This window comes from Amblyomma maculatum, chromosome 3 (genome assembly GCF_055883805.1).
Source record: "Amblyomma maculatum isolate TAMU_Amacu chromosome 3, ASM5588380v1, whole genome shotgun sequence".
In the NCBI taxonomy this organism is placed as follows: domain Eukaryota; kingdom Metazoa; phylum Arthropoda; class Arachnida; order Ixodida; family Ixodidae; genus Amblyomma; species Amblyomma maculatum.
Window position 1 is genome coordinate 59,793,092 of NC_139346.1, and position 14,340 is coordinate 59,807,431.

General features: G+C 42.8%; 1 protein-coding gene across 1 annotated transcript in view; it reads left to right on the forward strand.

Moving 5' to 3' along the window:
- LOC146194843 (monocarboxylate transporter 9-like) overlaps positions 1-12,624 on the forward strand; it is a 51,417-nt gene extending 38,793 nt beyond the window's left edge. The window contains exons 3-5 of the mRNA XM_084596138.1: positions 6,875-7,018; positions 10,400-11,521; positions 12,347-12,624. Coding sequence (XP_084452264.1) covers positions 6,875-7,018; positions 10,400-11,521; positions 12,347-12,468 — 1,388 coding nt within the window. The 3' untranslated portion in view covers positions 12,469-12,624. The remainder of the gene's footprint in view (positions 1-6,874; positions 7,019-10,399; positions 11,522-12,346) is intronic.
- Positions 12,625-14,340: the final 1,716 nt, after the last annotated feature.

A 14,340-nucleotide genomic window follows, 5' to 3' on the forward strand; every position in this document is an offset into this window, starting at 1 on the left:
TGAGAGTCCTTTCTCGGTGAAAGTCCAGTTTTTTGTAGAATGGTGTTGCGCAAATGCGAAGTTCCTGGGCATGTCCATATTAGATGCCGGACAGTGGTGTCGCAAGCGGGTTCTTCGCAGTGTGGGCATTTGTCGGGAACTGGAATAGTAGTACTTTGCCACTGGTGTCGAACGGCGGACATAAGAGCCACTCCGACTCTCAGCCGTCTCAGAGATACCTCCTCCACCCTTGTTAGATTGGGGGGAAGGGGGTACGTACAAGGGGGAATTAGAGCACGTGTACGTGTACTAAAATGTTTTCTTGTTTTATCTTAACTAAATTCTTGAATAAGTACGGGCGTCACTACCCCGTGACTTGTATACGGAAACCTAATAGACTACAGATAAAGGTAGCCATAATCATTACACAGCCTGCTGATGACTTCAAGGCCGAGCCATTATTCCAAAAACTTTGTCTCATAGCGAATCTGCATAAGTGCCGCCGGTATCTCTCATTAATCACAGAAACATAGCATTACATCAGGTCTTTGACAACTGCAGCAAGATAAGCCGTCAAGGAATCGTGTGGTCTCTACGCACGAGAACCCATGTCTGGCGAGGTTGACTTATGCAAGACAAATTATGCTTCAAGGACAATAAAATATACTACTCCTTCACTCGTAAATGTTTATGTCTAAAATGTGACATTTCTTCTGCTGAGACCAAAGCAGCTTAACAAAATCTTCCACCCTCTAAACGTTGCTGCTCACTACCACATGTTGTAATGCATGATAATAAACGGATATCCCGTTCTAATGTGTATCCTTTCCTTGTGCGAAGAATTTATAAATTAAGTATCTTTGTAGCGCTTACAGACGCGGTTTTCGAATTAAATCGCAGTGTAATTTCAAACGAGCTTTGACTGCTTAGTGTTGCAACATTATTTTTGGGTGTGAAATATTTTATTCAATACTTTTCTGAGCAGAGCTACAGATTGGGTTTTGTACATTATTACCAGTAATGTAGGCATGCGTGCTATATCATTATTTTTTAGTTCTGTTACTTTTCTGTTACTTTAGGATGCTATTTGTCATTTTCTGTTGCATTAGGCTCCTCAAGCTTCATAAAGTAGCCACATTGTTCTTTCCTACTGCGCTCTTTTCTTCGTTTCTTTCCCTCGAGAGCTGCAGATACGGTGGCGCCACCGCTGTTGTTCCAGCTGTAGGAAACGACAACCGTCGCTCATGCACTGCGGTGTGTTTCCGATGATATTTAGACGAATTTTCGCGCTTGCATTAAGTCGCGGACTCCGGACTGTGATCGAAATTGTGTCCCAGAATACTACTTGGCTTACATAGAACCTGAAAGGAAAGCATTCAGTCAACTTCATCGGTATAAGTATTTTGTTTTGGTGCCGCATTGCCATCAGCCGTCGTAATAGGAGAAAAACTTCGTATATGTAACTGTACGCCGAAAATTCACTGTCTTGCTGAAAGCAGACTATCGCACTCGGGCAAAAAGCGACTTAACATTTTACATTAGAGGGGCGAGAGAACGTCTGGTGAGAGGGGGACGGATTCACGAATGGCTCTGTGCGCTGTCCAAAAGCAGCGCAAATTCTTTTTCCGCACACCATTTGCGAGCCGGCTTTGCTAATTTGACAGTGCTGCATAGGTTGGTCAGGCTAGGCGTTGAATATAGCAGGAAAACTAAAGAATGAATCAAGTCGCGTCCAGAGCAGAACGTACAGTTGATCCACGAAAACTTAGGAAGCCTCAAAAACTCCGTAAGCTTAACAAGATTTTAATAAGCGTTGAAACAAAAGTGCTTACATCGTTGTGATCTCAGCTAAGTGACGTGGTTACGTTGGTCGGCAGCGACTGAATCCTCTACTGGGAAAAAGGTGAAGTAGGGGACGGGGGACAAAATTTACCCTAAATGTCAGTCTCACCTGCATTGATGGACACTTCCAGGGTGCTCTAGAGGAAAAGTTCTATGTTTATGTACGCCGCCTGGGACAATTTAAGCGGTAGTGCCTTTGTCCAGTAGACAAAGGAAACATGTTGCATCGGGCCAGCATAGATCCGGGGACGCTTCTGTTTGTTCCCCGGCTATGAGCCTCAAGGACACGCAGTTGTAATCAAAAGTCATGTATTAGCTGCCGCTGCTCGACTGGCAATGAAAGAAAAGACGCGTAACTTCAGAATACATTAAACCTTGATGCCCTCGGGGCTTCGAAATAGAGCTGGAACTAAACTTGCGCAGAGAATCTACAGGCATGAACAAATGGCGGTTAAATTGTAATAGTATTTTTATGAAGGAATAAATTGCATGCCGCCTGGCGACCTAGTGAATAACATGCGCCTATTATACGTTTAAATGGCATTATGAAAACTTCTGCTCAATAAATAGCAGTGAAATCTTATCGGCCATTTATGTGCACCACGTCAACCCTCCGTGAAACATGTGTTATCTATAATCGCAACAACGCATCACAACGGTGATCGATACCTTAAAATCTTGAAGTCATACGAGCTGGCACCGTGAACTACGCGCGTAAAGCACACAACAGCGCCAACCACAGCGCATTCGCGCACGGCCTACCAGAACCCACGCTGAAGACTAGCGAGGGGGGGGGGGGGATGAATCCTCTGAAGCAACTAGGAGACTAGCTAGGAATGCATCCTGCGAAGCACGAGAGCGAGTCTTTCAACATCTTAGATGACGATGTGACGCGAATTTTGCCGCACTTTTTTGGGAGCAACAAAGCACAAGTAAAAGAAGTACCTGCTGGCTGGTTTATCCCATGTTGCGGTGATCGCCGTGGGGACATGCTAGAGGGCACCTCGCTGCGCCCTAAAAAAGGTAAGGCTAAAAGGAAATTTTAGATGCGGCAATCTGATCAGCTTGTCATTACTTTGCGAACGTTGAAGATATTTTTTAGTCCCTGCTTTCAGGAGCCACCTGTAGTTTTAATATAGAGGCGGGACCACTCAATCAGTGCTTGCCGCATTTAACCTCATCGCGCATACCGACAACAACAAAAAAAAAGCTTACCGGTTCAAATGGCAGGTTGTTATAGGGAATGTAGTCTATAGCTTGTAGACAAGCTGCAGCGGGATACCGACAACAAACAAGCGAAGTGTTTCACACTTGCTAACAGCGGGCTCTGAAATGCTTTATTAAACTTGACGGCGCTTTTATCATATGCGTACGACAATTTTCTGCCAAATATTCATTCTGTACCTGTGCTCAGCGGCTATACTCTCGCAGAAATACCAGCGCTGTATAGTCATAATATAAATAAGCGAGGAAATTACCTTAATGAGGTGCTGCAAATGCAATCGCTATAATGTCTTATCGTACCTTACGTGGCGAATTTCATTAATGGCACTGCACAGATATAATCCTCGCTTTTTTCCGTGCTGTACTAGTGCGCTTAGATGACTAAACAGAGGACGTTTGAATTTAATCTCTGGAAAATATATTTCTACAATCAAACAACTACTTACCTGCTTACGAATTTCTAATGCACAAAAATAGGATTTATGTATGAATACTGCCGCACGCTGATGACGCTCCTGTTTTCTGCGCCAACTAAAAAGAAGATAAGAAGTTATTAGTATAGTTAGTTTTCTTGAATGAATCAAGCAGGAGTGCCGTGAATTCCGTGAAAATGTTAGGGGTTGGCATAGTGTAAGTTTCACATGCCCATGTCTTTAATAAAACATTTTGATTCATCGTCTATACCCAACTATTTTGCCACGACAAAGAGATTTCTAGCGTTGTAACTTTGTAGAATCAAGATATAAAAGCCATTAAGATTTTGTAGAACTAATCATCCAAAATTTTCATGCGCCCAGTTCTCAAAGTCTGCACCATCTTTCACCGTATTGTGGTACGTGATACATAAGTGCGCATTTCCCTCAAAATGGGCGTTAAGTTGCGTACGGTGTGTTTTTAGCGTTCCGCTCAAGTGCGGCAAGTGGAGCAATTCTTTTTAGAACCATGCGCGATTTTGTCTTATTTGTGGCATATGTTTACCTGACAGCCATCAAAATGCCATATCTTCTTCATGAAGGCTAGGGCAACTGTTTTACATTTCTGTATTACTTTAGAGCTGTGCTAACTTTTGCCTGAATTTTGATCAGTTCACATTGTTTGCATAGCAATATGCATGAAATTGGATGCACCGCGCTCTCATTTCATCCACAAATGCCTTTATTCTGACTATCTCAGTCAATTTATTTCAAGAACCTTTACAAATGTGTGCGTGAGAAGCTGTGCTACTCCAGAGGTCAAAAAGGTGTTCAGAGCAATGAAAGATGAGCAAAAATTAAAAACAAAACAAATGAACGTTCATTCTATAGCCAATTATAAACCGTGCATTTTGTGCTTAAAATGAGGTCAGAGAAAACATAAATACATATGTTATGAAGACTACAGTACTTCCGCAGTTTTTTTCGGGGAACGCCCTTCATAGCACGCTTAAGAAGTCTTCCCGCTCGACCCCTAAGCATCAGGCACCAACTGCTCAAAAGCGAGTAGTGCATATCATACAATCATCAAGGCTTTCATTTCTATAGTATATGGAGAAGCTGGATAGTGCCTCCTCACTCAGACCTTAAGGAAGCCGCAGTCACAGAGTATTACGCAAGTATTATTAGACGCTTCGGTGGAAAGCGGGTCAGCTTTGCCGGAACATATAGTTGGGAAAAACTATGTTGGACAATATACGGATGAAATTTCTAATTCTAATTTCGAACCAATCCTTATTTGACAGCGTTAGGGGCGGAGTCATACCTTAATTACTTTTAGTTTAGCACCCAACTATTGGGCAAGTTGGAGGCCAGCTTTCGATATTTGTTTGAAACTACAACACATGTACATCAAATACGTGTATTCACTAATTGAGAAGTGAGATAGATAATGTACGTTATTCTCATCAAAACTCAATTTTAGAAAACAAATATGAGCCTCGCCTGTGTGATGCAGTAGTACGTTGACCGACTACTGTGCCGGAGTAACCGGATGTGATCCCCACCGCTGGTGGTTGCGTTTCGATGGACGAGAAAGGAAGAAGCCTTCTTTGAAGAGCACGTTAAAGATCCCCAGGTGGTCCAAATTTCTCGTAGCCTTACACTACAGCACCTTTTTCTCTCTTCGCTTTCACTGTCACCCTTACTGCGCGGTATAGGTGTCCATGCAGGACGTGTTAGACACTGCTCCTTACTTTCCGCATAACCTTTCTTTTTATCTTTGAACGCATACGGGGCATGAAAAGGCAGTCTCTTAGGGCTGCAGCACTACTACACGCAATCCTCCAAAACCCGATGTCCGAAACAGATTTGACCTCTCCTAGTGCGGAAGGGTGAGAGAAGGCGGAGAAAGAACAGAGCTTCGTCACGCGGAGCCTGCATGTGTTTGTGGCGAGGTAAGCAAAATATACAGCGTATTGTAAGGATAAGAAGAAAAGCTGTGACGTGAACTGAAGACAAAAGGCTGTGGGGAAAAGCTCGACATATGCGAAACCGGTTCAGAAGTGAAACGAAAAGGCTGTTGCGTCAAAGCTGCGGCGCTTGGAGCTGCGAGAGCTCCCCCCCAATTTGCATTTTCTGCTTGGCGAATATCACTAATTTCTGTCATGGCACTGCTTCTCGGCTAAGCACGCAACGTACTCCGGGGCCGCCCTGTTTGCGTGACGAAGAGTATAGTCGAGTGTTATGGCGGGAACAACCGTGGACACGATGACAGCGGCAGTAGGAATCAATGGGGATCGATGTAATACCTAATGTACCGAAAAATGCGTACGCGCAGAGGCAATATGTAAATCAGGTCGACAAGAAAATAATAAGAAGGGCAATATAATAGTTGCAAAGACTCTTTGCTTCAATATAATGTCCTTGTGGAAGACGTTAAGGTCGCGTTATACTGCTTCAGTAATCATGAACATTTTCGCCAAACTGGGTTACAAAGTATGATTCGTATCCAGCGCCATCGCCAATAGAATATTACTGTAAGATCATCATCTCTGAGGAGCACATAAGATGTCTGGTCTTGAAGCATGGCTACCTAAATAACAAAGCAAATAACGTTTAACAATTCAGACAAAAATCCAATAAATTTTCCTTCACTTTTAACTCCTGATAAAGCGTCCTGCTGCTGCACAATATTTCCTCAATAACTGAGTTAACTCGTCCTTACTTGGTTTAATTCGAAGCTTCAATGTCTCCTTCATTTTGAGGAAGAAGTTGCCAGCTATACTGAAATAAACGTGATAACACTGTAGTTGACTGCCTCCAGTACATAATTAAATCTTTATACCGTCGAAATAATTTCAGCAGTTTTACGTCCCACAAACGCGGCTGACAGTTGTTGGGCAAATAAAGTGAATTTGATGATAATACAAAAACTTATGTGAGCTAGTCACTGCCTCGCATCGCTCTAACCGCAGTGGTCGCGGGTTGCCACACCGCCTATGTCGCTGAAATTTGTGGAATAGTATCACTGCTTAGTGCTGTGTAAAAAATAGCAATACACAGTGAGCTGTATTTTTATATTGCATGTAAATTATCTAATCTAATTCCTCGCTTGACCTTCATTTCTTCACATTAAGCATGTAGAAATAGCTGTGCGATGTCTTGTAGCTGGGACGTCAGTGACACCTGGAAGTAACTTTGTGGAAGACGGCGGATATTTTTCTGGATGAGCCTATAATTGGTTTCGAAAATAAAATACCGCGCATTTGGAAAGAATGCGCGACAAGGAAGGTTGTTAGATGTCTTATAGTGAACCTCTTTTCTTCAAAATGAGATAAGCTTGCGTTTTACGTTACTAAAATATGATCACTGACTGAATACGCTTACATCACCACCATTTGTCGCCTCGTGTGCAGGTCTTCTCGTGTGCATCTGTCAGCGGCGAATGTCTGTCTTCCACATGGGGCTGGCAGGCAGCATCTTCTTGTGGGCAGGCATCCTGGGTGCCGTTTTCGCACCAAATATGATCTGGATGACGGTGGCGATGGGTGCTGTGCATGGTGAGCTCTCGAGAACTCCGGAAATGTGCGTGATATTTTGTAATCGGCGATGCAAGTTGCGCTTATAAAATGTTGACTATCAGTTTACTTGTGACCCTAATACTAGGAACATACAAAAAAAAAATACACCCGCTGAGGCGTTCTCAAATATAATCCCCCCAAAATAAAGCCGCATAGTGCGATAAAAGAATGAGCAGTAAACGCAAGGATACAACTTCCGCAATTCGGAGGTCCTAATGTTAGCGATTCAAAACTTACTGTTCTGCTCGAAACAATTACTCTAGCTTAGCTACAGTATAGAAACGAGTACAATGCCACCGTGACTTTGCGGCTTTAAAATAACCCAGTCAGTTGTTTTTTTAGAGGGCAACCGACTGCGCCGAAACACCATCCATGCTGCGCCGCGCCGCAGTTTAGCCGTGCCTCACTCCGCTATAGAGCACGACTACAGTGCACACTGTCTTCTCAGCCACTATGCCCCATATATGTATCTTCAAGAAGCCGTATGCCAAAGTGTGGCCACATCCACTGGGATTCTTTTGGTAGTCAAAACTGTGTCTAATCCCCCCATTACGTTTCGCACATACCAGCGAGGCAGCGACCAAATAAATTAGCCCTCATCACTGCATCGTTATAGTGTTCAACCAGGACAGGTTCGCCCCACCACAGTAACTTGCAAGCTGGCCAAAGCACGGGTATCTTTCAAATGATAGAGCGACAGCTTGTCGAGGGCATGTTTTTGATGGCCACAGATGTTAATGCGCACGCGAACTGGTGTGTCATTAGATAAACCTCGCCATCCATTTTAAGGCGTAGTAAAGCGAATTGACATTTTTTTCTATTCACTACGTCATGATTGACCATTCTGGTACACAACGTTACAGTGAAAGATACTGAACACTATTAATTAAATATCTTGTAGCCTGGACAGACTTTGGACATTGAACCGCATAGTTCTTCCTTGCGCAAACCAAGACTTTGTTTTAACTGAAAATAATATAATCGTTCGAATGTGCAACAGGAACAAGAATTGGGTTGATTTTCAGTTAAACTGAACAGCAGGTAACGTTAATGCGTCAGCAGCGTTACGCCTACGAACAAGTCATGGTTTTTAGAGAACTTTCAGGTCCCCGCGCCGCCGGCAGAAAGGGCGTTCCTTTCCCATTACGTCGGCACTCGCCGGCAACAAGGACAGACAGTGTTTCAGTGCACGTTGCGTGGCTTACATCACACAGGTAAATAACGAAACCTGTACTGCGGTAGTTACTGACACTGCATACACATGTAATTCCGCGTTAGTCGAACGCTTTGAGCGCGCAGAACATGTTTTTCGCAGAAACAGCAAATACCATTGACTGAATCAAACTTGCCAATCTTTGTCTATTTTCTCTGCGTAAAAGCAAAGCACTTCCAAGGAATCAACAAAATCAAGAATCGTTAAAACCAGCTTCCACGGTATTAATAAGTGCGTGGTCCGTACTACGATGTCATGCTGTCCTAAACGTTGCAAAAGAATTCCGATCACTCGTGCCTCGAAGTATCATAAGGTGTTCTAGTGCCGCCTTGATTTGTTTACGTTTAGCCTGCAGTGCATGCTCCAGTAGAATTTTATTTCTTGTCGTCGTGCCTAACTGTATTGAATACTGTGGAGTTTCCTAAACGAAATGGTTAGCAACGTTACTTTCATTTTTATGGTTCGTTCAATTCTTCTATTTCCCATCTTTATTTTGTTCTCCACTATGCGTGGATGCGTTAATTCTACAATGGTTGCTTCTATAGGCTGAACGAAACGAAATATTAAGACATTTTCGGCCCCATAGGAAGAATAAGAACAGATATCTAATTCACTGGAGCAACCTCCCGACACTGAAAACAGTGAGCAGGGCTTTTGAGCGAAATTCCCTAAAATTCTAAAATGTTCTATGCATATCCATGTATTAATAAATGCCGCCATGATGGTGACTCAAATGTTGTGCTAATTATCTATTAGTGCTGCATAACATTACTATATACGCCACTCGTCCTAATTAATGTAGCTTACGCTCTCTTTACAGAACAATTTATTTTGTGGAGGCTGGTCGTGCTGCTTCATACTAACTATGTAATGGTGAGCTCTGCATATAGGCTACACTTAAAATAACCAAGGGGCATATAGGCAGGTTGTGAGGCTGGAGTCTATCAACGAACAGAAGAGATAATAAAAGATTCTCAGGATTTTGCTAGAAAACAAGTATTAAACTCGAGAACTGCGAGAGATGAATGACAATCTCTAAAACATTATTATGGCGTGCATGATACAATTAAGGGCATAATCGCACGACATGCTAGCGAAAACTCTTTTAAAAACCACCAAATACGCGTGATTGCTCTGTCAATTCATTTTTATGTTCTTTCTGGCTGGTTGTACTCTACCTTTTCTTACCATGATTGATTTTTAAAATATTCTCGATTTCTGTGCATGCGTTGCATTTGTTGATTGATGGGGAGCTTGCTAATTATTGTCATTTGCAAATATAGTGCCCGACCTACTTTCGCCTTTTCGGTGCACTCTTGTAGAAACCTTCTTTCATCACTTAAATATTCTATCGGATTGACTGCCCAGTCAGTATCTATCATCAAAATACGCATGCTCAGTTTTTGTAAGAAATCAGACACAACTTTCCGTAGTAATTGCTCGTGGAACAACCTGTGCAATACGAATTTCTGTAATTACCTGAAAGGATATCTGCAAATTGTTTATATTTTCATTCATATTTTATCTGGTGAACATTTAAAGCTGAATAAGCTGAGCTGATTAAAAACGGGGCTGTTATAAATGCAAATTTGACTTCTTTTTTGGTCTATGTATGGGATGAAAAATTCCCAGAAATTTTAAATACATGAATAAAGCACATACATTTTTGCCGATATTTTGAATAATGTAGGGCTATAGACGAAAAACGAATGTGCCAATACTGTAATACAGATAGGCCTGTTTGACTACCAAAATATTATTTCATGAATCCTTGAAGACGTAGGGATATGTTTCTTGAGATTCGGCTACAAAACACATACAGCTTGCTGGCGTGTTCCAGCATTGCCGGACATATTTTGACACTCACAGAAGAAAAATACGCATGCGTATCAAACCTGTAAGAAGCACGATGCGTCTTCTGGCGGGTTAGTTATTCACCCTTTGCCCGATGCGAAAACGTTAAAGAAGTCATCTTAAAAACAGTTTTGTTTACCGTTTATTAAACAGCTTCAGTGCCGCCGCATATGCTTGTGAATGCTTCAGGCTGTTCGCTCCTTCCCATCTATGTCTCTACTCTGCCCAAGCAGCGGCCCCTCCATTTTAAGAAAATGATTGCTTTCATTTCCTTCTTCCCATTTTTCTTCAAGGCGCTGGCATCGGGATCGTCTGCGTGACTCTCGTCATCGTAGTCATGATGTACTTCGACAAATACCGTGGAATAGCAAGCGGCCTCAAGTTCGCTGGGTACACACTATGCTCCCTACTGTACCCTGTCATACTGACATCTCTAAAGGAAACATATGGCGTCAGGGGAGCTTTGCTTGTTTTCGCTTCCATAACCATGAATGTCACAGCACTCACGTTGCTTCTGAAGGAGCCGCCGTGGTACACAAATGGTCGGAAGATGGAAAAGTCAAAGCCCACACGGCCTGTTTTCGACTCCAGTCCTGACAAGACCAACGCCATTCAAGCAGGCTCTTGCCCGATCATGCATGAGCGCACGGTGGAGCGGTCATCTTATTGCTCAAAATACTCAAACAAGGACACACATTCACCTACTCAAAGACCTGTCACGATGAAAAGTATTTATGTGAACGCGTGCAGTGATGCAACTGATCGTGGTACAGCTACTCTCCCAGATGAACCCACTTACCACAGAACGAAGACCTTTGATGAGAAATGTAGCGTTACCCAAAAGGCGTGGATGAATCATACAGGTTATGAACAGCCTACCACAGCTGAGAACAAGGAAAGTAATTTAGACGCCACAGGTCAGCGCAGCGAATCGCCTTCGGCATTCCGTCACATTGTCCACCTGTTATCGATTCCAAGGTTCTACGTGGTGGTGCTTGGGGTCGTCGCGATAGATTACACTATTGCCGTGTTTCCCGCGACGATTGTAGACTACGCGCTCGACAAAGGATCTGCTCGTCACCACGCTGACCTCTCAGTGACGTACTGTGCTCCGGCAGAACTTATAGGGCGGATCGTTTTGCCCATGGTGGGTGATTGCAGGGTTGTCAGCAGAACGACGCTGGTGTCTGCCACCTTCTTCCTGCTCGCTGCGTCAATGCTGGCACTGCCGGTCACAACTTCGTTTGTGTCATACATCCTTGTTTGTGCTTGTGCTACAATGATGACAGGCTGCTTGATGAGCATGAAGCCAGTTGTAATTGCCGATTACTTCGGGATTGAAAGTGTCGCCGCCAGTTGGGGAATCGCTGGAGTGACTCTGCTGCCTCTCCTTATGTGCAGTCCATCTATTATAGGTGAGAGCCCATTTTGTTTCTGTTCAACACTTTGTAGGATACGTACCATAGTCATTCCTGATTAGTCTTTCATCTTTTCTGGTTCGTCGAGACCGAAAACAAATGAAAATTGAGCAAAGGGCTTACACTCATATTCCTAGTACTCCGCAATGGCAGAGGGATGAAAGTACGTAACTGGAATGATATCGAAACTGCTGAAAGCTGAAAGCGGTGACTGTGGGGAACTTATGCTGCATTAAAAACCTATTATTCTCCAGAAAAGATATCTACACGTAGCCAAGATTGATAGGGCAGAAAACTATGCAACGTTTCAAAAAGGGGCTGAAGGATGCACTATGGTGGACGTAGTGGTATTTTTCTTATTAAGTGCTAAAGCTGCCACAAAAGGTTGGTATTTATTTGCTGTTTTAATTGCATATATTAAGATCGCGAAATATTTTGTAATGGCTTTAATTATTCGTATTGCTACCTGTCCCCCATTGTCACCAGGAACGAACTTTGAGACAATATAAAAGCAACAATATAAGAAAACCTATTTAAGCTATGTGAAATGTATTAAAATTTGCGGTTAGAGCTACCGGCTGAAATACAAAGATTTCGTCTTTAGCAAAGTGAATTTTGTGTACATTTAAGTGGGCTAGATCACAAATATCAGGTGGCCCTGGTGGAATGTTAAAAAAAATTGTGGTTAGGGGAATCCTGTTTTTCAGATTAGGTTTGGAGCGATATTTGCAGAACACTGCAAAACTAATTGTTTCAGTTACTGTACATAATATTTTTCATCTATGAAGAGAATCCATAGATGCTGAAACACTGTTTTTCTAGGTTTTTTCAGAGACACGATCGGTACCTACGACGGACTCTACCAGCTCCAAGCTGGCATTCACTGCTGCGTCGGGGGTCTCTTCGGTATTTTGGCCTTCATGGACTGGAGGGGAAGAAAATAGTCCGAGCAAAACTCAAATTTCCTGCGTGTACTGTGCTAATGTGCAGCTAAAATTTGTTTCTACTTAACTCCGACTACTAATAGCTTAGTTCGTACACTGATATAGGCTTCAACAAAGTGACTGTGTAGTGATTGCGTAAATGGATTCGTTATTTTCGTAGTTACTCGTTCTTTCAACATTATGAATTTTCGTCGGTACTTGGCGTAACATCTATTGTTCAAATACAAAATAAAATTTGGAATGTTTAAATTGCAACAAATGTTTTTTTTTAATTCTACAAGCTACACGTAGCGCTGGAAGCTTTGTGGGGTAAAGTTGAAAGACAATCACTGCCACCTGTACAAAACTAATTAACGAAGACTGTTTAGTCTCAGTATGGCGCTTGCCTAAGGAAGAAACGCAGCTGAGGTGGTTATTTCTTTGGAGGTTAAGCAAGGTAGGGGTTAAGGAATCGATGCGTGCAGACTCCTGACGATTATGAAATACACAGCTACCAGAAAGGTGACATGAAACCGCTCATCCATGACGGTGGTCAGGGCCCCCTCTCAACCTTTCCACACCAATGGCTGCGCCGCTACTCTGTTTTAGGTAAATTTCCTTTGTAGCGACAAATTTTAAACTCCCAATAGCGGGGAATATGGAAGTAATGAAATCAACAATTTTGTTTATTTATGACATTTCAATACAAGAGCATGCACGCTGATGGCGATAACTTTTGAAACTGAGCCACTGTTTACAATTTAGCCGCAAATATATTTTCTCCAAGTGCTTGGCCAATGCGTATTAATGTCTCTAAAGTACGAGTACTATATCGATTGGGGCACAGGAAATGGCTAATTTCATTGCATATGTTAATAAAGTGACCGACGTTCGCAGATGTTCTAGTTAAGAAATATTTTTTGAACTGATGCGTACTTTCTCTTAGCAAGGACCTCCGTATTACCAACAATATTATCATCATCATTATCAGCAGCAGCAGCAGCCTGAACATACACACTACAGGGCAAATGCCTCTCATATATTCCTCCAATTACCCTGCCCTATGCTAGCTGTGTCCACCTGACCCCTGCGAACTTCTCAACCTCGTCCGCAACCTTTCTGCCGCCCTCGGCTATGCTTTCCTTCCACTGGACTCCAGATTGTTACCCTAGGCGACCATCGGTTATCTTCTATTTGCACTACATGTCCTGCCCATGCCAAGTTCTTCTTGATTATTAATAGAATGTCAGTGGCTTGAGTTATTTCTATGACCCCCTCTGCACGTTTCTTACCTCGAAATGTTACCCAAACCATTTTTTTCCATAGCCCTCTGCGTTGTCCTCAACATAAGCAGAACTCTCTATGTTAGCCTCCACGTTTCAGCCCCATAGGTATGTATAGGTAAGATGCAACTTTTGAATACTTTTCTCTTGAGCGATACCGGTAAGCTGCTAGTCATAATCTTCGAGTGCTTGCCAATCTGCAGTTACTACCTGTTCTAAGTAGACATATTCGCCTACTACTTCCAGTCGCTACCTAACGTAAACTGCTGTTCCTTCCCTAGGCTATTGAACATTTCCTTAGTCTTCTGAATATGGATTTTCAAGCCTCCTACTTTTCCTGTCTACGTCATCAATTACCCTTTCCAGTTCATCCCCTGTGTTACTTAGCAAGGCAATGTCATCAGCAAATCGCAAATTACAGATGTATTCCCTATCTACTATTATCCCACACTGCTCCTATTCCGAGTCTGAATTGTAGTAAGCAAGCTGTGAATAGCCGTGGGGAGATCGTGTTTCCTTGCCTAACACCTTTTCATTTTCGAAGAGGATCGTGGTTCGACTCCCAGTGCAGTGCAATTCTCCACTGAACTAAAATATCCACCAGTCGATG